The sequence below is a fragment of the Crinia signifera genome, chromosome 1 (genome assembly GCF_055691185.1).
Source record: "Crinia signifera chromosome 1, ASM5569118v1, whole genome shotgun sequence".
NCBI classification, from domain to species: Eukaryota; Metazoa; Chordata; class Amphibia; order Anura; family Myobatrachidae; genus Crinia; species Crinia signifera.
In genome coordinates this window covers 307,480,344-307,503,145 of record NC_139217.1, presented here as the reverse complement: position 1 = coordinate 307,503,145, position 22,802 = coordinate 307,480,344, and the positions used below count along the sequence as shown (strand labels likewise).

The 22,802-nt window shown below is 46.1% G+C and overlaps 1 protein-coding gene across 2 annotated transcripts in view; it reads left to right on the top strand.

The window, feature by feature from the left end:
- CARNMT1 (carnosine N-methyltransferase 1) overlaps window positions 1-22,802 on the top strand; it is a 36,230-nt gene continuing 13,428 nt past the window's right edge. For both annotated transcript variants that reach the window (XR_014474495.1, XM_083186116.1), the window contains exons 1-3: window positions 1-488; window positions 8,058-8,253; window positions 16,039-16,202. Coding sequence is in view for 1 of the 2 variants with exons in the window: in XM_083186116.1 (XP_083042242.1) it covers window positions 262-488; window positions 8,058-8,253; window positions 16,039-16,202 (587 nt within the window). In the remaining variant the exon portion in view is untranslated. The remainder of the gene's footprint in view (window positions 489-8,057; window positions 8,254-16,038; window positions 16,203-22,802) is intronic.

The window sequence follows — 22,802 nt, the reverse complement described above, 5'->3', positions numbered from 1 at the left end:
TATGGCCGCTCCAAGTGCTCATAACTTTTAAAGGCGCCGCTTTGTGACGTCATAACGAGGCTGCCTGTTTCTCTGCTGAGAGATCGGGTCCACGTTAATAATCGGTACTGACAATAGCCCTGCTGTCAGCCGCACAGTGCCGGAGCCAGGTCACGTCACGCGGTGTTCATTGTCCCCGCACCCAGGCCGGAGCCGGCTCCCAGCCACCCGGTGTTCTCCCTATCCAGAGCGACGGCAGCGTGTACAGAGCCCGCCCTGGGCATGCTAGCCAACAGCAGAGGGAGGCGGCGAAGAGAGCCGGAGGAGCTGGAGGGCTGTGTGCCGGGTACCCATACGGAGCAGGGATGCGCCCTCTCCGGGAAGGAGGAGGAGGAGGAGCTGGAGATCAGCGTGTACACCGAGCGGCGGCAGCGGAAGAGCCCGGAGGAGGAGGAGAGGCTGGAGCGGGAGCACTTCTGGAAGATCATCAATACCTTCTCCTGCTATGGGTAAGTTAGTGCGGCAGACCCCAGCACGGCAATCGTGTGGGCAGCAGCGGTCCCTCAGCATCCCTGTAGTGCTATGGAGGTGTGTGGGTAGCAGTAAATATACATGCAAGCATCTGCAGCACATCGTGTCATGTGTCAGGTGCAGCATGTTGCACCCGGCACTAGCACACTATACCTGCATTGTATTTCCATTACGAATTTGTAGAAATCATATAAATCTCAGTCATGCAGCTAATGATAACATACTAATGGAATAACTCCTGCTGCTGGTGGTTGGGCTTTCCTAGTAAGATGCTGCTCATAGTTGTTACAGATGCCTGAATACAGTGTTAATTTGTCAATCTCCATGGTACTTATTAATCATATTCCGTTCCAGGACGGAATCTACCTCTGCAGCAAAATCCTAATGCTTAGCTATTTCAGAACTGTAACAGTGCAGTCATCTTTTGTGAGCCATTGTACTCTCTGATTCTGCCAACCCTGATCGCACACTCCCAAAAATCCTATTGAGGTGGAAAACATCCCCCAAAAATATTTTCTGATGTTTCACTGAAAATTGAGCTTGATGCATTGTTTGGTAACTGCTTTGTTAATCTATTTCTAAAGCATAGTTGGCAGCTGTTAAGTGTTCAATAAATGCTTATGGTTAGATGTGGTTTATATCACAGTGTGCTGTGCCCTCCCCGATTGCATTGTCCCTGACCCCAATACAGCTTGTAGGTATGTGAAACAGCAATACAGAATTGGTACATCTGTCAGAATGAACTTAGGTCTACAGTCATTAGGTCGACCCCACTAGGTCGACTGGCAGGAAGGTCGACCTGACGTAAGGTCGACCTGACGTAAGGTCGACATGGGCCAAGGTCGACATGACTTAAGGTCGTATTTGCATAAAGGTCGACTGGTCATAAGGTCGACATGGGTTTTTCACAGTTTTTTGATCCGAGTGTCGACACAGTCGACATGGACACAGTTGGCAATGAGAATCGGACCCTCGCACCACTCGCTTCGCTCGCAATGCTTCGGGCACGGTGGCTCGCTTCGCTCGCCACAGCTTTAATAACCTCCTCCATGCCCTAGTGGATGGTAGGGCATGAAATACCGCCTGTCGGCACATGTCGGCTCAAAAAAACAGTGAAAACCCCATGTCGACCTTATGACCAGTCGACATTCCGCATGTTGACCTTTATGCAAATTCGACCTTAAGTCATGTCGACCTTCCTGCCAGTCGACCTAGTGGGGTCGACCTAATGACTGTAGACCTAAGTTCATTCTAATAGATGACCGCATCCCCAGCAATACTGTGGGCAAGTATTATACAAGACAGCCTGAAAACTATCAGATATTGTGGCTGTACACTGAGATATCTCAATTTTTGGCTACATGACCTCTGCACTCCTCCCTACGGGATAGATATTTCCATGCTCCTCCCCAGTGAAGGAACTAGGGAAGTATCGCCATAATGTGGCCAACTTGCAGCTCACAAATAATCACATCTTTTGGTCATACCGGTTGAATGTGCCGATACTTTTTGAACGGGGCACAGCTACACAATGTCCGATTATTAGCCCAGTTTAACACTAATTGTATTCTGTATGCCAAGTATAAATTAAACTTCATGAAGTTTCAAAGCCATTGGAGGTGATTTTTCAGAGTTGGAGGATGGTGACTGTAGTACATGAGGAAACAAAAGGAGAGACCATGAGGGGTTGATGTTAACAACAGCAACAGGAGTTTATACCTACACAGACTGCAAGCGGGAAATACATAGATATGTGATAAGTAGAAGAGGCCAGCTGCATGTGAAAGATATTGTTCAGATCGACCAGCTGCATTAATGAGATTGCTGAGACTTGCAATAATACAACCAGTGTTCTAGTGTCTCCTGGGCTATCTTTTGGAGGGGAATCTGTATCTAGCTATTTTGTGCGTAATAACCATTATTGTATATGAGAGACATTGCTTAATATTAATATAACACTGCTGCAACAATTTAATTTATGTACAGATCTTCTTAAAGGCAAACAAGTATGGATGCCACTGTGCAAACTACCTGAAAGTAGTAAAGCTATTTTTTTTTTAGCTCTGTTACATTACATTGTGTCCTGGCATTTGTCATCTAGCGCAGGGGCACTTTATCTATTAAAGAGGAACATTCATGGACTCCGAACATAAAGAGTGTATAGGTATCTTTGTGACTATAGTTCCGGGTTGCCTACCTGACACTCTCCTTCAGATAGAAAATGCTCTGTTCCTGGACTTCCCTGGTAATGTATGATCAGGGTTTCAAATACTCGCTATAGCACCAGGGACTCATTTTTTATGAATGGCTGGGTCCCCTGGGACGCGCTCCGCCCATTTCAACGTGCACGCCGTATTAATATGTGTGACAAGGGCGGAGGGATCTGTTTCCCCCTCAGTTGTGATGCGACCATGGAGAAGACACAGCGTGACTAAAGGCCCCCATACATTAGTCCGACTTGTCCTAAGGACAAGTCGGACCTGATTTCCCCCCGCAGCTCCCCGGGAGGGGGACACACGATTTGGCACTTGATGTGCCAAGTTTTGCAAATGATACATCGCATGCGATGTATCATTTGCAACTCCTGGGGAGCTGCAATGTGGAGCGAGCAGGGGGGCCGGGGACATCGAGGTGGCGGGCGGGGGATGCTGCAAGGCGGCTGGGGGGACGGACGCACGCTGCTAGTAGTGCGGACGCTGCAGGGGACACAGGCGGCAGTAACATAGAGCCGGGCGGGGGGAGCCGGGAGCTGTCAGTACTGAAAAAAAAAAAGCCCATACAATGAATGGGCAGCCTGTGATTGGCTGAGCGCTCTCTCAGCCAATTGCTGACAGGCTGAGAGAGCGCTCAGCCAATCACAGGCTGCCCATTCATTGTATGGGCTTTTTTTTTTTCAGTGCTGACAGCTTCCGGCTCCCCCCGCCCGGCTCTATGTTACTGCCGCCTGTGTCCCCCACAGCGTCCGCACTACTAGCGGCGTGTCCCCCCCCCCCCCCCCCCCACCCGGATGGAGCATGACAGCTCCCTGCTCCGGCTCCCCCTGCCGCCCCCCTCCCTCGCCGGCGTCCTCAGAGTCCCCACGGCTGCACATAAGATTTATCTTATGTGCAGCCGGTCCGACGTCCCGACTCTGACCTGATGCGCACGGGACCACGCATCGGGTCGGACCGGGTGTCAAAACCTGCGATTTGGTCCGATTTCACTGCCCGATCCATCTGGATCGGGTGAACTCGGGGCCAAATCGCATAGTGTATGGCGGCCTTTACGGCCGGTTCACATCTGCTGGGTGCGAAAATGAAAGGGTCCCTGTCACTGCAGAGTCTTAGGCAGCAGTGCACGGAAGCCGCATCAGCTGGCTCCTGCACTGTGCCTTAACAGACGGCTGGAGCCAACACCAGAAGCAGCTGCTTAGCAGGGGAACAGAGCTGCGGCTGGTGTGAGGACGGAGCACGAGGAACTGAAACCAGCATTGGGGGCCAGAACCAGGGAGGTGTGACAGTGAGGACGGAGCAGACCCGGGCAGGTAGTAGAGGTAAGAGGGGTGCGTGGTCCATTTAGCAGGCTGCTTGGCTGTGTCATGTAAGGGGATTTATTGCTAGCAGGACTCGGGCTGCAGACTTCCCTCCTCCTCTCCTACCTCGCGGTGCTGATCTCTTGTGTGTCACTGTCACCTCCTCCAGGCTCTGAGTGCTGGCTGTTAATGACCCACTTGTCCCCTCACTGCACGGCTGGCAGAGAGGCTGCATCTTACCAATTAACACTTAACAGGCAGAGCTGCCTGTAGGAGAGAAGCCTATAGACTCTGCTGGGATTTCATTAACCCTATCCCTCCTGTCCTGCTGCCATTACTTTTAATTTTGTTCTAGAAACAATGGACGGGCAGAATCCTGATTGGTGCAGCACAGGTGTCCCTATTCCGACATTATCCCTTTTTTCTAGTATATGTGTATCTTGCTTTCTGTGTGTGGGCAAATTGGCAATTGATCTCCCCCCCCCCCCCCCCCCCTCCCCTCTCAGGCTCAGGCTGGCCCTTGGCTCAGGGTATATGCCATATGGAAGAGAGGAGGAGGCTTCTGTATGTGCCATGCTGGGGAAGGGGAGAGGAGGCTTTATTCCGTTGGGACCCAGAAAAGGTCAAGTAGGACCCCGATTTTTGTAAGTGAGGGGTCCCAGGGACCCATCATTTTTGAGGGTTTTCGTGATCACTGATGATTGCCATCACTTGTGGTGAAACACCTTTCTTATCAATTACCTAGCTCCCCACAGGTGATGGCAATCGTATATTACCAGGGAAGTCCAGGAACAGAGCATTTTCTCCCTGAAGGAGAGGGTCAGGTAGGCAACGCTGTTCTAATTCCATGCTAGAGTAACCAGGTGTAAATGTGCACCACTAACTAGAGAAAAACTGATAAGTTGGCATTACTATGAAAATGACTTACTAGTATAAAGCGGCATAGAGATGTATCAGAAATTGTATTAGTAACCCTCTATTTTATGTGCTTTATAAAATACTTGCCATTATTCCTTTTAATTGAAGTGTCCAATTCTACTCTTTATTTTTAATCACTAGACATAAATCCAAAAATCCTTTTGCATACATTCTGTGGTACTTGTTTCCTAGCACGGCGCCCATCGCATCGCAGACCATAAGGCATACGATGGTATGCGATGCGATGTTACGTGATGGCAGCCGATGTTATACAATCGCCAAATGTATACCATTGCATTGTATGCCATATACAATGGTATACGATTTAAAATTGTATAAGCACCCTAAAGGGTGTTTTCAATGTTAAATGTGCCCCCTATAGGATAATTAATTGTATAAGCACCGTAATGGGTGCTTACTATGTTAAAAGCACCCCCAACGCCACCCCCCCTATCAACGCCAACCCGAAGCGCGGGGTACGCGTTCTCCGACCTTTTCATACCCCACTATCCACGTCGGCGTGGAGTTGATTTTATATAGTGTGGCGAGCGGACGCTGAATACATGTAAAGTAATATGCGTCCCTTCATGGGGCTCGCCACGCTTCAGGCTCGGTGGCTCGCTGTGCTCGCCACACTATATAAAATCAACTCCACGCCGACGTGGATAGTGGGGGTATGAAAAGGTCGGAGGACGTGTACCGCTGCGCTCGGCACGCTTCGGGTTGGCGTTGATAGTGGGGGTGCATTTAACATTGTAAGCACCCATTAGGGTGCTTCTACAATTAATAATCATATAGGGGCTTATACAATTTAAAATCGCATCACATGCGGGCATATGGCATGCGATGCGATTCGATGTCATACAACGTAATATCGTGGGCGCCGTGCTAGGAAACAAGTACCCATTCTGTTCAAAAAGTGATAAAATGGGGAGTGATAAACAGCCAACCAATCAGCTCCTAACTGGCATGTTGCATACTATGTTTGAAAAATGTCAGCCAGGAGCTGATTGGTTGGTTGATTATCACTCTCCATTTCATCGCTTTTAAAGCTTGGTGCATCTGGCCCTTTGGCTGGAGCGATATGAGGTTGACTGTATAGGTAGTGTTCATTCTAGTACACTAGACCTATGAAGGCCTGTGCAGTTCCTCTTTCCTGCCTTCAGTGTCGCTGTCTGCTTTGTTGCCTATCATATTCTAGCCTGTATCTCAATGCAGACCAGACTACTAGAAGCACCAAAGCAGGCAGCGACACCCCAGGCAGGAGAGTGAGTTAACTGCAGGATGCAAGATTGAACACTAGTATAGATCACACATGAATAGGTAAACACAAGTTTATCATGCTTGTTTGGTGTCAACACCTGAGCCGATGTACCCTCAATTAGTGTCCCACATCCCCTCATTTCCAAGGTATGGAAAAAGTTCTTTAAAAACAAATCAATAAAAATCTCATGTCAACCATATGAATGTGTACCTCTTGACGGCAGACCAAGACGTTGGAGGTTATTCTGCTTCGTATGCCCCCCACATGTTTGCACACTGGAGAAATATTTTGCTTCTATGCACGTGCATTTCTGCCTATGTGCATATGCTGGGTGCGAGCGGGTATAGCGAATTGCTAGTTCACCGTCCTGTTCGCACACACCAGTGCGGGCGTGGGGCTGCAGCGACAGGCTGTGCCCATGGGAACACCAAGCATTTTATGGGTGTTCTCATCATACACTGGCCATACCCGTGGAAATTCGGCGGCTGTCAGGGGCGGGCAGTTGACATCACCAGATGTCATCTGCCCGCCCTGTTCCCATACAGGGAGCACACAAAGCGGGGAACTTGGCGGGCGAGGGGAGGGAGGCGTTTAATCCACATGCAAAGCTGCGAAATTCGCAGAGTTTCGTGTGCACCAGAATGACCTCCATTGTCTGTTAGCTATCCAGATACTCATTTTGTCTGTGTCTGGGAAAGACTGATGTGCCTCCCTGTGCTGTGAAGGACGGAAGCAGCAACCGCGCTGCTGACTAAGGGTATGATTATACCTGCTCGCTAGGCTGCCCCGGCAAACACACACCCACCCAGTTGCCCCAATTCCCCATGCAACAATGCAAGCAGATGTGTACGCTTACGCCTGTGCAGAGGAGAATTCATTTGATGTTTGCTCACCATTGAATAATCTTTCCTCTATTTGTAGATGAAAGTAAGCTAGGACTTACTTATAAGATGCTTGGTCTGCGATTTTGGGCGGGGCGGGCGCTGATGTCATGCGACATCATCCACCCGAGCAGGCAGGGGTCCATCCCCATTGTTTGTATGGGCACACCCACCATTTTTGTGGGCACACCCATGAAACGCTGGTTGTCCACCCCAGAGCGCCCCCTGCCTTTTTTAATCAGGCAGCGACCTTCACGGTGAATGAAAACTTAGTAGAAGGCGTTCGCTGCGGGGCTTTGTACATGCGCATGAGCAATCCACCGCCATTGGGGACAGGACCGAATTCAGACCTGTGCGAACAGGTTTGAATTGGCCCCTAAGTGCTGGTGCAAGAGTGGATTCCTACCAACACATTATAACATTTCTCAGAAATGTATTAGGGGTTTCACAGATGAACAAAATGATTTAGGACTCTGACAGGGAAATTTAGGATTGTGCTTGGTATTTTGAGATCTTCTGAAAAGATTGAACCTGATTTAAGTTTCTCTAAAGCGGCGGCTCTCCTACTCTAATAGTTCCTCTTTTCTTAGTCCCCTACAGCTGTAGCTATGCTCCTCTATACTCCCTATGGGGCATAGAGTGATGCAGTAGGTGCCATTATTATAGGGCGCCGAGGATACCTTCATGGTGACTTCAGCAATGAGCATGACTACATTTGTAGGTGCACAGGTGTATTTATTATTTACTGAAACTTTTTCAAATATCCATTGTTGAAGCTAATTATTTCACTTGTGATTGTGTGAGGAGACCTGGAAAACACGAACTGTTAAGGGTCTTGAGGACAGCTGCGTTCCTTTTGCTCTAGTAACCCAAAAGTTGGGCTGTAGCAGTACAATATTAGGCAACGTGGCTATATGAAAACTGGAAATGAAATGACCCTCATGTTACTACTAAATTTGTCTGATCTTTTTAGAACTCACATTCATGAGCGTGTTAATCGTGCGGAAAGGCAATTTTTGTCTCTGCGAAAAAGTCAACAAAAAATGGTCCCTCATTTCCATTCTAATCTGGACCGGATTCGCCAGTGTGCCAATCACAACCAAGAGATCCTGGAGATGATTGTGAATGATTGCACACACATGTTTGAGAACAAGGAGTATGGCAGCAATGTAAGTACTTAATTAAGCTGCATCAGCTCTTTCTTCTGTTTCATGTATGAAACTTTTCATCAGCCGTTTATGTACTTGTTTTGTTTTTTTTGGCAGTGGCACCCATCAGAGCAATTGTTGCTCTGATTGAAAGCCCATTGCTTTAAGTGCCCAAATAGACAGTTTAGCTGCAAATAGGGGCAAATTCAAACTAAAGTCCTAGTTTGGCCACCCACACACCCGTTTGGGCACCTAATCCACAGACTTTGCACACCATTCTTCTCTCACCTCAGGAAGCTGCAAGAAGAAAGGTCACCCCTGCAGCTAATGGGCATCTAAATGGAGCAACAATAGCATTGCTTGGTTTTGCACCCCTTGGTATTAGCCTTGGGGTAAATCAATTGAATTGTCCAATTAGAGTGCTTTGTGAAATCCAAACAGGTAGCTATATTATATTATCTATCGAACAGCAGATAAGCGATTTGACTTATGTAGGGTACACACCAGGACGACCACCATCGTATACGACCGATAGACGACCATGGAACGATTTCCCTTGGACTTCCCGGGAGCTCCCAGGCAGTCCCCAGCAAACGATTAGCAAAAATTGTGGTTTTTTGGCGGAACGATCCAGATCCGATCCCGATGCGCCCGCGATGGTCGTTAAGACAGTCGGATCGCTGGTTTTTGTTTTTTTTGCAAGAACACATGCGACCGTCGTCAGATTGGCCTTTGAAATTTGAATGAAGGGGCTGGACTAGCAGAGGGGGAGGACTAGCAGAGGGGGATAGGAATAGCAGCAGCCATTTTAAACCAGTGTATTTCTGCTTTGTTACTAGTGAGGCTTGGTTTATACCTGCTGAACGCTGGACATAGCTATTTACACATTACTTTGTTTTGCCTGCCATTACAAAGTGTCTTTTAACCCTGCACTATGGAGAATGCAGTGATGGGTAGTCACCAGCAACAGTACCTGCTCTATTATGCAGTGTTGAAGCTCAGACGTCAGAGAGCCCAGCGCAGGAGAGAAAGATCATGCTGGACAAAGCAGTGGCTACTTCAGCGTCAGACTCGTTCGCACATGCCACTGCTCAGGGACATCAGGGAGAATAACCCAGACGATTTTCGTAACTTCTTGAGGATGGATGATGCCACATTCCAGGAATTGCTGCGTCTGGTGACTCCCCACATCGAGAAGCATTATACCAAGTATCGCATGGCTATCCCTGCTGAGGAACGGCTGGTGGTGACCCTGAGGTTTCTGGCGACAGGACGGTCTCTTGCTGACCTAAAGTTTGGATCCCTCATCTCCCCGCAAGCTTTGGGCCTCATCATCCCGGAGACCTGCAAAGCCATTGTGAAGGTGCTGCAGTACCAGTATTGCAAGGTAAGGATGAAATATACACTGTACACTTTATTGTGCAAACAAAATATTTTTATTTATAATTTAGGCCTAGGACAGAAACAGGTTTTTTAGGCCTTTCATATGTAAAACATGTGTAAATAGTAAAATAGTAAATAGATTTATTGTGTCAACACAAATATATTATAATACCATATAAAAGATATTGTACAAAAAAACACACTATATATAAACATTTAAGTATGTATGACCCAGTTTAAACTTTCCCAATAAGTACGGGCTACTGTGTGGCAGAGGATGTCTGCCGCAGATAAGTAAAGGCTGCGGCCCACATGGCGCATGGCGCAGATGCAATGGTCCCGGCCCCATTGATGTGCGCCGTATGACATGTGAGCAGTGGCCATCACATACCTGCAGCTGAGACCATGTCTGCCGCACAGTACCCCATACTATTGGCAAAGACAAAAGGGCAATAAATGGAGTTTACTATCCAGATTGAGGAGAATCCTGTTCTCCCTCTGGTAATGCAGGTACAGGTAGCAGCATATAAAAATACAAAAAAACACACTGTGGCCCTTGTGTGGCAGAGGATGTCTGTTGCAGATATGTAAAGGCTGCGGCCCACATGGCGCATGGCGCAGATGCAATGGCCCCCGCCCCATTGATGTGCGCCATACACCATGTGAGCAGTGGCCATCACATACCTGCAGCTGAGACCATGTCTTCCGCACAGTACCCCATACTATTGGTAAAGACAAAAGGGCAATAAATGGAGTTTGCTATCCAGATTGAGGAGAATCCTGTTCTCCCTCTGGTAATGCAGGTACAGGTAGCAGCATATAAAAATACAAAAAACACACTCTGGTAACTTCTGGAACAGGCACTTACAACAGTAGGGATAAGGTACTGTGTGGCAGAGGATGTCTGCTGCAGATATGTAAAGGCTGCGGCCCACATGGCGCATGGCGCAGATGCAATGGCCCCCGCCCCATTGATGTGCGCCATACACCATGTGAGCAGTGGCCATCACATACCTGCAGCTGAGACCATGTCTTCCGCACAGTACCCCATACTATTGGTAAAGACAAAAGGGCAATAAATGGAGTTTGCTATCCAGATTGAGGAGAATCCTGTTCTCCCTCTGGTAATGCAGGTACAGGTAGCAGCATATAAAAATACCAAAAAACACACTGTGGCCCTTGTGTGGCAGAGGATGTCTGCTGCAGATATGTAAAGGCTGCGGCCCACATGGCGCAGATGCAATGGTCCCGGCACCATTGATGTGCGCCATACGCCATGTGAGCAGTGGCCATCACATACCTGCAGCTGAGACCATGTCTTCCGCACAGTACCCCATACTATTGGTAAAGACAAAAGGGCAATAAATGGAGTTTGCTATCCAGATTGAGGAGAATCCTGTTCTCCCTCTGGTAATGCAGGTACAGGTAGCAGCATATAAAAAAACAAAAAACACACTGTGGCCCTTGTGTGGCAGAGGATGTCTGCTGCAGATATGTAAAGGCTGCGGCCCACATGGCGCATGGCGCAGATGCAATGGCCCCCGCCCCATTGATGTGCGCCATACACCATGTGAGCAGTGGCCATCACATACCTGCAGCTGAGACCATGTCTTCCGCACAGTACCCCATACTATTGGTAAAGACAAAAGGGCAATAAATGGAGTTTGCTATCCAGATTGAGGAGAATCCTGTTCTCCCTCTGGTAATGCAGGTACAGGTAGCAGCATATAAAAATACAAAAAACACACTCTGGTAACTTCTGGAACAGGCACTTACAACAGTAGGGATAAGGTACTGTGTGGCAGAGGATGTCTGCTGCAGATATGTAAAGGCTGCGGCCCACATGGCGCATGGCGCAGATGCAATGGCCCCCGCCCCATTGATGTGCGCCATACACCATGTGAGCAGTGGCCATCACATACCTGCAGCTGAGACCATGTCTTCCGCACAGTACCCCATACTATTGGTAAAGACAAAAGGGCAATAAATGGAGTTTGCTATCCAGATTGAGGAGAATCCTGTTCTCCCTCTGGTAATACAGGTAGCAGCATATAAAAATACAAAAAAACACACTGTGGCCCTTGTGTGGCAGAGGATGTCTGCTGCAGATATGTAAAGGCTGCGGCCCACATGGCGCATGGCGCAGATGCAATGGTCCCGGCACCATTGATGTGCGCCATACGCCATGTGAGCAGTGGCCATCACATACCTGCAGCTGAGACCATGTCTTCCGCACAGTACCCCATACTATTGGTAAAGACAAAAGGGCAATAAATGGAGTTTGCTATCCAGATTGAGGATAATCCTGTTCTCCCTCTGGTAATGCAGGTACAGGTAGCAGCATATAAAAAAACAAAAAACACACTGTGGCCCTTGTGTGGCAGAGGATGTCTGCTGCAGATATGTAAAGGCTGCGGCCCACATGGCGCATGGCGCAGATGCAATGGTCCCGGCACCATTGATGTGCGCCATACGCCATGTGAGCAGTGGCCATCACATACCTGCAGCTGAGACCATGTCGATGGTAAATGATAAAATAGCCTATTTTTTAAGACAGATCCTCAAAAACAGCAGACTCTGGATCTTCTATCAGTAAAGAACTGTAGAATTGACGGTACTGGGGGGGGTTGAGAAGGCTGTGTAGGTGTTGACTGGGTATGTGTTGGAATTGTGCTCGACTGGCCTGCTACGGTGGCAGGCGGAGTAGGCACTGGTGATTCTAATGACAGTGGTGTGTCTGGTGCACTACCCATGCCAACTATTTTAGTGCCACTGTTGAGATACCCTAAACTGCCATTATACACCAACTCCATGCATAACTTTTCAAAAGTAAGTTGCTGATCCGGAGCCATGTTGCGAACACACTCTGCCACATAAGTGAAGTAGTTGTCATGTTTGTCCGGGTTTCTTTGCAGGACTTGATGTGCCCGCATCATAAATTCTTCATGTGCTGATGCTTCTCCTTTTTTTCCTTTGCCACGCATTTTTTTGGCACGGGGGAGTGGTGGAGTGGGTTCCAGGGTGGGTGGCGGAGTGCGTGCCGGAGTAGGAACTTCGCTTGATGTGCATGCATTATCGGATAGTACAGATAGGTCTGGGGTTGCAGGTGGGTAGTCACCAAGCTGTAAAGAAATTGAACATGTTTACTAATCAATTCTATTTACTTCTAATTTCAGTTCCCTACCAGCGTGAATGAATGGAAAGTCATCGCAGAGGAGTTTGAACAGCGATGGAACTTTCCAAATTGCGGTGGAGCCATTGATGGCAAACATGTCCGCATAGCCCAGCCTATCAATAGTGGGTCCTACTATTTTAATTACAAGGGCTATTTTAGCATTGTACTAATGGCTGTTGTTAATGCGAACTATGAGTTTATCTTCCTGGATGTAGGAAGGAATGGCCGTGCATCGGATGGTGGCACTTTCAAGGACACAAAGTTCTACGAAAGGCTCATAGCGAACACCCTTCACTTGCCGTCTGTCCAGGAAACTAAACAGGGGCTTAACTTTGTTTTTGTGGCTGACGAGGCTTTTGGCCTGCACGAGCATGTCATGAAGCCATATGCGCAAAGGGGCCTGAACCATGACAAAAGGATCTTTAACTACAGGCTATCCAGGGCACGGCGTGTTGTGGAAAATGCTTTTGGCATCCTGGCTAACCGGTTTCGCATTTTCCACACTGCCATTAACCTGAGGGTGGACAAAATTGACTGGGTTGTCACGGCGTGCTGTGTCCTGCACAATTTGCTCTGCAGAAAAGCCACACAGCAAAGGGCTACAGGCACAGCACTCCAAGAAGACCAAGAACTGCCAGAGGAGGTAGTGCAGATATCCTCCTTGCAAACCACAACACTACACAGGGAGTGCACGAGCCAAACAGGTGAGGGAAGAGTACATGGCCTACTTTAATGGGGAGGGCGCTGTGGATTGGCAGGAGGAATCAATTAGATAGCCAAAAAAATAGACTCACCGATGCAGACTGCTAATTCTCCTCCTCCTGCGCCGTGATTTCTTGGTTTTCCTGTTCGACCATCAGGACTACTCCTGTCCTCATCGACTCCTGGCTGAGGGTGAATGTCAACCGATCATAGTACCAGAGCGATGTTTGGTACATCTCGTCGACTCCAGCACCAGACTTCTTTGCAGCCTCCACCTTCTTGTGTTCCTTTAAGAACACCGTGCGCAGATTCTGGATGCGTTTCCTCGCCCATTCAACATTGGCCTCTGGGTGAAATGGAAGACTGTAGCGTGCCAAGTCCTCCAAGGCTTGGGTTCTTTTCATTTTGTTCGAATACTCCTTGGATTTTGTGCGCCACAGGCATTCGTGTGAACGATATTTTTCAATAAACCCTTCCAAAAACTCTTGTTCCTTTGCGTTGGACATTGGGACTGTAAAAAGATAAAACCATTTTAGTTGTTATAGTTATATCCATGTTTTGTTTCATATTTAAATTTTTATAGTTATATCCATGTTTTCTTTCATATTTAAATTTTTATAGTTCTAGTTATATCCATGTTATGTTTAATATTTAAATTTTTATAGTTATAGTTACCAGTTTACCTAGTTCTTATTATGTTTTAAGTATTTAAAATGTTAATAAACTTTTATGAAAACCACTATACATTTTATTGTGCAGATTGCCATTCACACACACAGGTGAATGGGGCCTAGCAGAGAGGAGTGCATGGAATACTGCAATGGTGGACAATGGTTATATGTATATATCTATATATACACAAACATAGGTGAATGGGGCCTAGCAGAGAGGAGTGCATGGAATACTGCAATGGTGGACAATGGTTATATGTATATATCTATATATACACAAACACAGGTGAATGGGGCCTAGCAGAGAGGAGTGCATGGAATACTGCAATGGTGGACAATGGTTATATGTATATATACACATGGGGCCCACCCGAGCAAACAGTGACATGGTCGGGTGCACGGTTGACAAACCAGTGCTCTATACACACTATATACATTGGTGGCAACAGTGGGCATGCATAGGAGAGCATTGGGAGTGCAAACATACCAGGTTGTTGTTCTGGGAGATGAGACAAGAAGGAGAGTCCAACTGCTGCGCCAGCACTGTTTGCTATGTGGAAAAACATGGCGCCGGGGGAGTGTTTAGGAAATGCCACTCAAATAGGCTGGATCAAACGACGGACGCACCGACGGACGGACGACTGAGGCGGCAAAAAACACTCACGATCTGCGTACGATTGACGGTCGGTCGGCCTGGGATTGACGGATCCTACCTGCAGCACGTAGGACCAAAGATGCGACCAAACGAGTGGCGGGTACGCGCATTGGATCGGAATCGGATCAAATAAATGGCAAAAACACACGATAGTACATACAATCTGCATACAACCGGTCGGAATTGGATCTAAATTGACAGAATCGGACCCTTATCGTCCTGGTGTGTACCCAGCATAAATGTGACTAAACCGCTAAGAAAATGTCCCTACATCGCTCTGTGTGTAGGTGCCATAACGGTGCACGTCACTATCGCCTGGTGATTAAGATCCAGCATGCTGGATAAATCTAGTTTGATTGGCGGTCAGGGTCCGTGTTCTCTACAGAGAACACTGGCCCTGACAGATCGCTCAGCACACAGCGCTGTGTGCTGAGCGATCTAGCATCGCTCAGAAAAATCTCTACGTGTGTAGGCCTCAGACTCCCTGGGTGGCATATACTTGCCTCCTCTGCTATTGGTGGCATTAGATCTTTTGAACTTTGACTCTGAGTACTCTTGAGATTGGTGTAATGATAGCAGCAGATTGGATGGCTTCTGTAGCTAAATACAGTAAACAAAGACTTGGGGCGAGATGTACTAAGCCTTGAAAAGTGATAAAATGGAGAGTGATAAACAACCAGCCAATCAGCTCCTACCTGTCATTTTTCAAACACAGCTTGTGACATGGCAGGTAGGAGCTCTCCATTTGATCACTTTTCAAGCTTGGTACATCTGGCCCTTGTAAAGCAGTGTACACACGAGGTGGTTAATCTAAGTGATTTTCACTACATAGTCAAAATTGCTTAGAATGTGTCTCTGAATCGCCCCGTGTACACAGAGGAAAGTAGTGATATGTGACCCCAGAGCATCACTATTTCCTGGCCAAATACACTGCCGGCAAGAATATTCTTGCTAGACGCTGCAGTGTCTATTAGGCTGTGTGCACGGTCTGCTGCTGGGTATTCCAGCAGCGACAGGTAGATTTTGACTAAGCAAAAATCGCTTGGTCAAAATCTGCCTGCTACAGCCTGTGTGTACACCCCTTTAGAGGGTAAAACCTGTAGATTTTATAGGCATAGTTACGTTATTTTTTAATATTTGAGTGTATTTATATGATAGAGAGCAGCTGTAATGTCTGTCAAAGCAGAGATACAGTGATTCTAATGTTATACCTCACTTAGGGCCACAGAAAAAGCAATCCGGTATCCACCTTTGACATGGACAAGCTGAAGTCTACGATAAAGCAATTTGTACGTGATTGGAGTGAAGAAGGCAAGCCGGAGAGAGATGCTTGTTATCAGCCTATTGTTGATGAGATTCTCAAGTCTTTTCCTAAAGATAAAGGGTAATGTTTATTATTAAAAATAAACTATTTATTCCTGAATTATGTTTTAACGTTGGCTGTGTTTATATTATGGGTGGTATTCCATTACGTGCCAGATGTTATGACAGTCTAAAAATCATCACCTTCCGCTATTTGTAGTTAGAAATTACATTTGTTCTATTTGGTGCTAATATTTGTTTGTTTTGGCTGTTGAAAAATCCAGCATGGTCGAAAAACATTTGCAAATTGCTTGGTGATCCACAGTGGAATGGCAGTGGCAAAACATGTCTAAAACCATCCGAAGTCAACCGCGATTGAACAGGAAAATACATTTTGTCAGCTGTTTTTCAGAAGGTTTTTAGACCTGTTTCGGCGCTGCAGTCTCCATTTTCAAATACCCCCCCCCCCCCCCCATATGTCTCTACAATAATCACAATCCTCCTTCACCCTGCAGAATGGCATTATACAACATTATTCACCTCTAAACTGTTCTAAACATAATCATATCTAGCCCTGTCATACATAATATAAAATAGGTATAAATGATAAATGCTTTCATAGCAAAGGTTTTTTGTGTAAAAAGAAAATGCTTGTTTTATTTGGTTAGATACATTCTTAATGAGTATTCATATTTAACAACCCCGTAGTGTTAATTCTAGCACCCGCTATCTTTGAAAACCCATGCAGTTCCTCTTCCCTGCCTGGGGTGTCGCTGTCTGCTGTGTTGCTTCTAGCACAGTGTGGTCTGTATATTAGCATTGATATGCAACCAGACCTGTGCTAGAAACACCACAGCAGACAGTGACACCCCAGGCAGGGAAGAGGAACTGCATGGATTTTCAAAGATAGCGGGTGCTAGAATGAACACTAAACCCCTTTACCACAGGTAACCGTCTAAACTGCCAAGAAACTACTGATATTCTGAAATTCAAATTTCAATTTCCAGAACACTTAATATTCTTTAGAGATTTTAAAGGCAAAAGCTCTGAAGGCGGGACAACATGGCTTAAACTAGCTGCAGGTGGTTATTCGCTTTCATTTTTGTGGCTGAACCAATTTTTCTACGGTATATTAAAAGTTGGTGAGACCAATTTTTATTGGGTATGACAAACTTTCAAAAGGCATTAGTTCTTATTAAAGTGGTTACTAGTCATTTAACAGTGAACACTGCTCACATTGATTATGTAGTAGTAAAGGGACGCTTGAGTCTGCCTGCTTCCCAGCCCTGTCCCTTCTGACAGTCAGAAAAAAAGATTAAATACCCCCCCCCCCCCCCCCCCCCCCCCCCCCCCCCCTCTAATTGGAGAGATCACTTTTGAGTGAGTCTTTATGTAGAATGTTAGGTGGCCAAACTGATTCACAAAGCATTTCTGAAAAATGCCTCCTGGATGTTCCACATCGCACAACTGTCTCTGTAGATCAGGGCTGGGCAATTGCAGCCCTTCAGATGTTGATGAACTACACATCCCAGGATGCTTTGCATTAGTTTTGCTATGTGGCCATGCCGAAACTGATACAAGGCATGCTGGTATGTGTAGTTCATCAACATCTGGAGGGCCGCAATTGCCCAGCCCTGCTGTAGATTGTGCTTTTGGAAGAACTAACCCCTTTACTATGTAACGGCTACATTACAGGTACTGAAAAGGTATGACTTGTGCCCTATGGTAGGTATAGGGATAAATTATCCTGCAGCCTAGAGAAATAAGGAACTTCCCATGAGAGTCCCAAGTAAAAATACTAGTGGATGAGATATTTGTACTCTGGTACTGACAGTCTATCTGAGCTCTGACCCCTCAAATTCAGCATGTTTAAAATCCCATACTTACCGATAACCATGATATTTTGTGGTCCGAATTGGGTATCCCCAACATAAAAGATTTTCCCGATGTATTGGCAGAAGCTGAATTTGGGTCAATATTTCAAACATGTGTGGGCCTCATAAGCCAATTATCAACCAAAAGAGTGGTTTCCACTGCCTATAGCTGTTAAGTGCATCTTGAGGGTTCACTCACCCACTCAGTCTACCTGGCCATTGCAGAAATGTAGTGGTTTGTGTGTTTAAGGAACACTTGCAAATGCATTTTCCAGTACAAACCGATTACCTATATGCATAATGTATAGATATTCTCCCAGACTGTTTAGCTGCTACTAGAGCATAGGGTTGGTCAAAAACCAGAGTGATTAATTAAGATTATTGGCAATTCTAAATGCCCTCTGCAAGCTGACTGTACGCAGACACGCTTATCTTGAAAGAAAGCTACACCAATCATTAACCTTTACTAGATTGAGATTGCTGGTTTTTATTTTATTGTTTCCAATCTGTGACTGGCGCTTCTGTTTTAGTTTATACCCTGCTAAATTACATAAATAATGGGATACAGTCATTAGTTCGACATACATTAGGTCGACGCATGAAATAAGTCGACATGGTTAAGGTCAACAGGGTTGTAAGGTTGACAAAAGCATTAGGTCAACAATGGGAAGGTCGACAGTCAAAAGATCGACATGAGTTTAACCCCTTCCCGTCATTTGACGTACATTTACGTCATGGTCGGGAAGTACTTCCCGACACATGGCGTAAATGTACGTCATGGCTTGTAACTGTCACCGCGTCTATAGACGCGGTGACAGTTTCAACATGTCTGCTGTCCCTGACAGCAGACATGTCCCTGCATGCCCAGGGGGGGCTGCGATGCCGCCCCCCCGTCGGCGATCGCTGTGATTGGCTGTTCAGTGTGAACAGCCAATTACAGCGTTTTCTGTGTCACCGGCGAATAACGTTCGCCGGTGACACGCGATCGGAGGTGATTGGTGCTGTAAAGTACAGCACCAATCACCGCGGGGTGTAAGGGTGACACTGGTGTCACCCCACCTCACCCCGCCCGCCCCCAAAGGCCGTGATTGGTTCGTCGGACCGACGGACCAATCACAGCCAAGGAGGGGGATTTAAACTAACGGTGACTGCACTGCAGACGCCATTCCGGTCTGGAATTGCGTGCAGTGCGGTCACCGTGCCTAGCTGCCGCAGTATACTGACCTGAACCGAGCAAAATACTTACCTGATCACTGCTTCATTACTGCTTGTAGTGTGCTGGATGCTTCCTGGATCCTGTTACTACTTGTGACTTCCTGTGTTGTGAACTTGTGCTGCTGCATAATAGCGTTAGATAGAGAGAGATAGATAGAGAGAGATAGAGAGAGATAGTGTCAGAGAGTGCTATATTTTGTGCTGCTGCAGCGTGATATAGTTATAGATAGAGAGAGAGAGATAGAGAGATAGTGACAGATTGTGCTATATATTTTTTATATAACTGACTGCTGCCCCCCCTTTTGTGCTGATCAGTATAAATTAACTGATCAGCAACTTTTTGGGGGCGCAGGTTTTTTATATATATATATATATATATATATATATATATATATATATATATATATATATATATATATATATATATATATATATATATATATATATATATATATATATATATATATATATATGATGTGTCACAGGATGGCACTCAATACAGGTAATTGTTAATAGTCCGGTGCCAGGTACATATGAGAAACATGAAAGCACTTACCCCCTCTTACAGGAAAGGATTGGAACCAGCACACGGATATGAAGTGAAAGAAAAAACGTGGTTTATTTTACAAGCATTATTGCACAACAGACAGCTGTCTGTTGTGCAATAATGCTTGTACAATAAACCACGTTTTTTCTTTCACTTCATATCCGTGTGCTGGTTCCAATCCTTTCCTGTAAGAGGGGGTAAGTGCTTTTATATATATATATATATATATATATATATATATTATACCTGTCAGTGCTGCTGCTGCAGTGTTATAGAGTGATAGATAGTGAGAGATAGAGAGATAGTGACAGAGAGTGATAGAGACTGCTATATTTTGTGTCTGCTGCCCCCAATTTTATGCACCCCCAGCAACTTTTTGGGGGTGCAGGGGTTATTTTTCATATATATAACTGTCAGTGCTGCTGCTGCAGTGTCATAGAGTGATAGATAGTGAGAGATAGAGAGATAGAGAGAGATAGTGACAGAGAGTGCTAAATTTTGTGTCTGCTGCCCCCGCCTTTTGTGCTGATCACTATATCTGAGGTGATCAGCAACTTTTTGGGGGTGCAGAGGTTTTTTTTTTTTTTTATATATACCTGCCAGTTGCTGCCAGTTGCACTGTCAGTTGCACCAAAGGTTGTGCACCTGCTGCCCCTCACTGGTAATCAGTGTCGCATCACTGATCACCTTTTTTTTGAGGCTGCTATGGGGTCTTTTTTTATTTATTTTTTTACACACACTGTGATTTTGTGGGTGTCCTGTGGCCACTGTGCGCTGATCAGTGACGTACATCACTGATCAGCTTTTTCGGCACAGGGTTGATCTTTTTTTTTGATCAAATTCCTGTTGCCTTTGAGCGCTGTTCAGTGACGGACGTAACTGACCAACATCTGTGCTCAATTTTTGGCGCAGGACCTTTTTTTTTTTTTTTTTAACCCCTTCAATTTTTTTTTTTTTTTTTTTAACCCCTTCAATTTTTTTTTTTTGTATAAAGTATTTTTTTTTTCTGCACTACATACACACTACACACTACATACCCCCCGGGTTGAAATAAAGTTTGTACCCCCCCCTACACTATACACGTGTTGAAACATTTCACTACCAGTAACACAAAAATAAAAATGTCATCCCAGTCATCCAGAAGAATGTATTCAGCGGAGGAGGCATATGCCATGCTTGCCTCTGACTCTGACACAGCCAGTGATGCAAGCGGGGAATTTGAAGGCTTCGTCTTAAGCTCCTCTTCCTCCTCTAGTGATGAGGGACCCCCTCAAAGACGCCCCCGTAGAGCAGCTGAGACCCCCCCCCAATAATTGATCTCGTATGGACCCCACCACCAGACAATTTTGAGCCCCAGGTTCCTGAGTTTTTGGCCATGCCAGGAATCCAATTTGATTCCACAGGTCTCAGAGAAATTGACTTTTTCAAATTATTTTTCTCTGATGATTTTATAAATTTAATGGTGGACCAAACTAATTTATATGCCCAGCAGTTTATTGCTCAAAACCCCACGTCATCATTTGCTAGGTGGACCCCTGTAGATGCAGTAGAGATGATGACGTTTTGGGGTCTGGTGTTTCATATGGGCATAGTAAAAAAGCCAGAAATTAGGCAATATTGGAGTACAGATGTTCTGTACAGCACCCCATTTTACCGTATGGCCATGCCCCGGGCTCGATTTGAGACGATCCTTAAATTTTTGCATTACAACGATAATGCACAGTGCCCACCCAGAGATGATCCCACCTTTGACCGGCTATTCAAAGTCAGGCCGGTCATTGATCATTTCAGTGCCAAATTTGAAGAGATGTACATCCCAGATAAATTCATTTGCATAGACGAGTCCCTTATACATTTTAAAGGAAGGGTTAAATTCCGCCAGTACCTTCCCAGTAAGAGGGCAAGGTATGGCATAAAAATGTATAAGCTGTGTGAAAGCACCTCAGGGTACACCCACAGGTTTAGGGTATATGAAGGGAAGGATTCAAGAATTGAACCGCCAGAATGCCCCCCCTCCCTCGTAGGTGTTAGTGGAAAAATTGTCTGGGATTTAGTGCACCCCTTCCTGGATAAAGGTTATCACCTCTATGTGGATAACTTTTACACCAGCATCCCCCTGTTTAAGGCCCTTGGTTCAAGAGGTACAGCAGCTTGCGGTACTGTGCGCAAGAACCAAAGAGGCCTCCCAAAAACGCACATTGCCCAAGTAATGAGAAGGGGTGAAAGCAGCGGAATATGCACCGAAAATATGTTGTTGGTCAAATATAAGGACAAGAGGGATGTCCTTATACTGACAACAATTCACGGAGACAGTACCACCTCCGTCCCTGTACGAGGTACCAGTACCCACACCTCAAAACCTAATTGTATCCTGGATTACAATAGGTACATGGGTGGAGTGGATCTTTCAGATCAGGTACTGAAGCCGTACAGTCCCCTGCGGAAAACAAAAATCTGGTACAAGAAGCTGGCCGTGTATATCATCCAGATGGCACTGTATAACGCTTACGTGCTATTCCGTTCTACCGGCCAGAGGGGGACATTTATGCACTTTCAAGAGGAAGTCATAAAGGGCCTAGTATTTGGGAACCAGCAGGCAGAGGGCCCCAGTACTTCTAGTACTGGCCCCCGTATTGTACCAGGGCAGCATTTTCCTGATGAAATCCCCTCCACTGGAAAAAAGGGCAGGACACAAAAAAGGTGCAAAGTTTGCTATAAAAAGGGAATAAGAAAGGAAACTATTTTCCAGTGTGACACTTGCCCCGACAAACCCGGCCTATGTATAAAGGAGTGTTTTAAAATATACCACACATCTATGGATTTTTAGGTTCATCATTTCACCGTGCTTCGGGGGTCTTGCTAATGCCACATAGCACCCACCATTCATTCCACCAGAATCTGAGCCGCAAAATCCAAAAATCACTCCTTCCCTTCTGAGTCCTGCCATGCACCCAACTGGTATTTTTTGGTCACATGTGAGGCATTGCCGTACTCGGGAGAAATTGGGGCACAGATTTTGGGGTGCTTTTTCTCCTTCATACCTTCT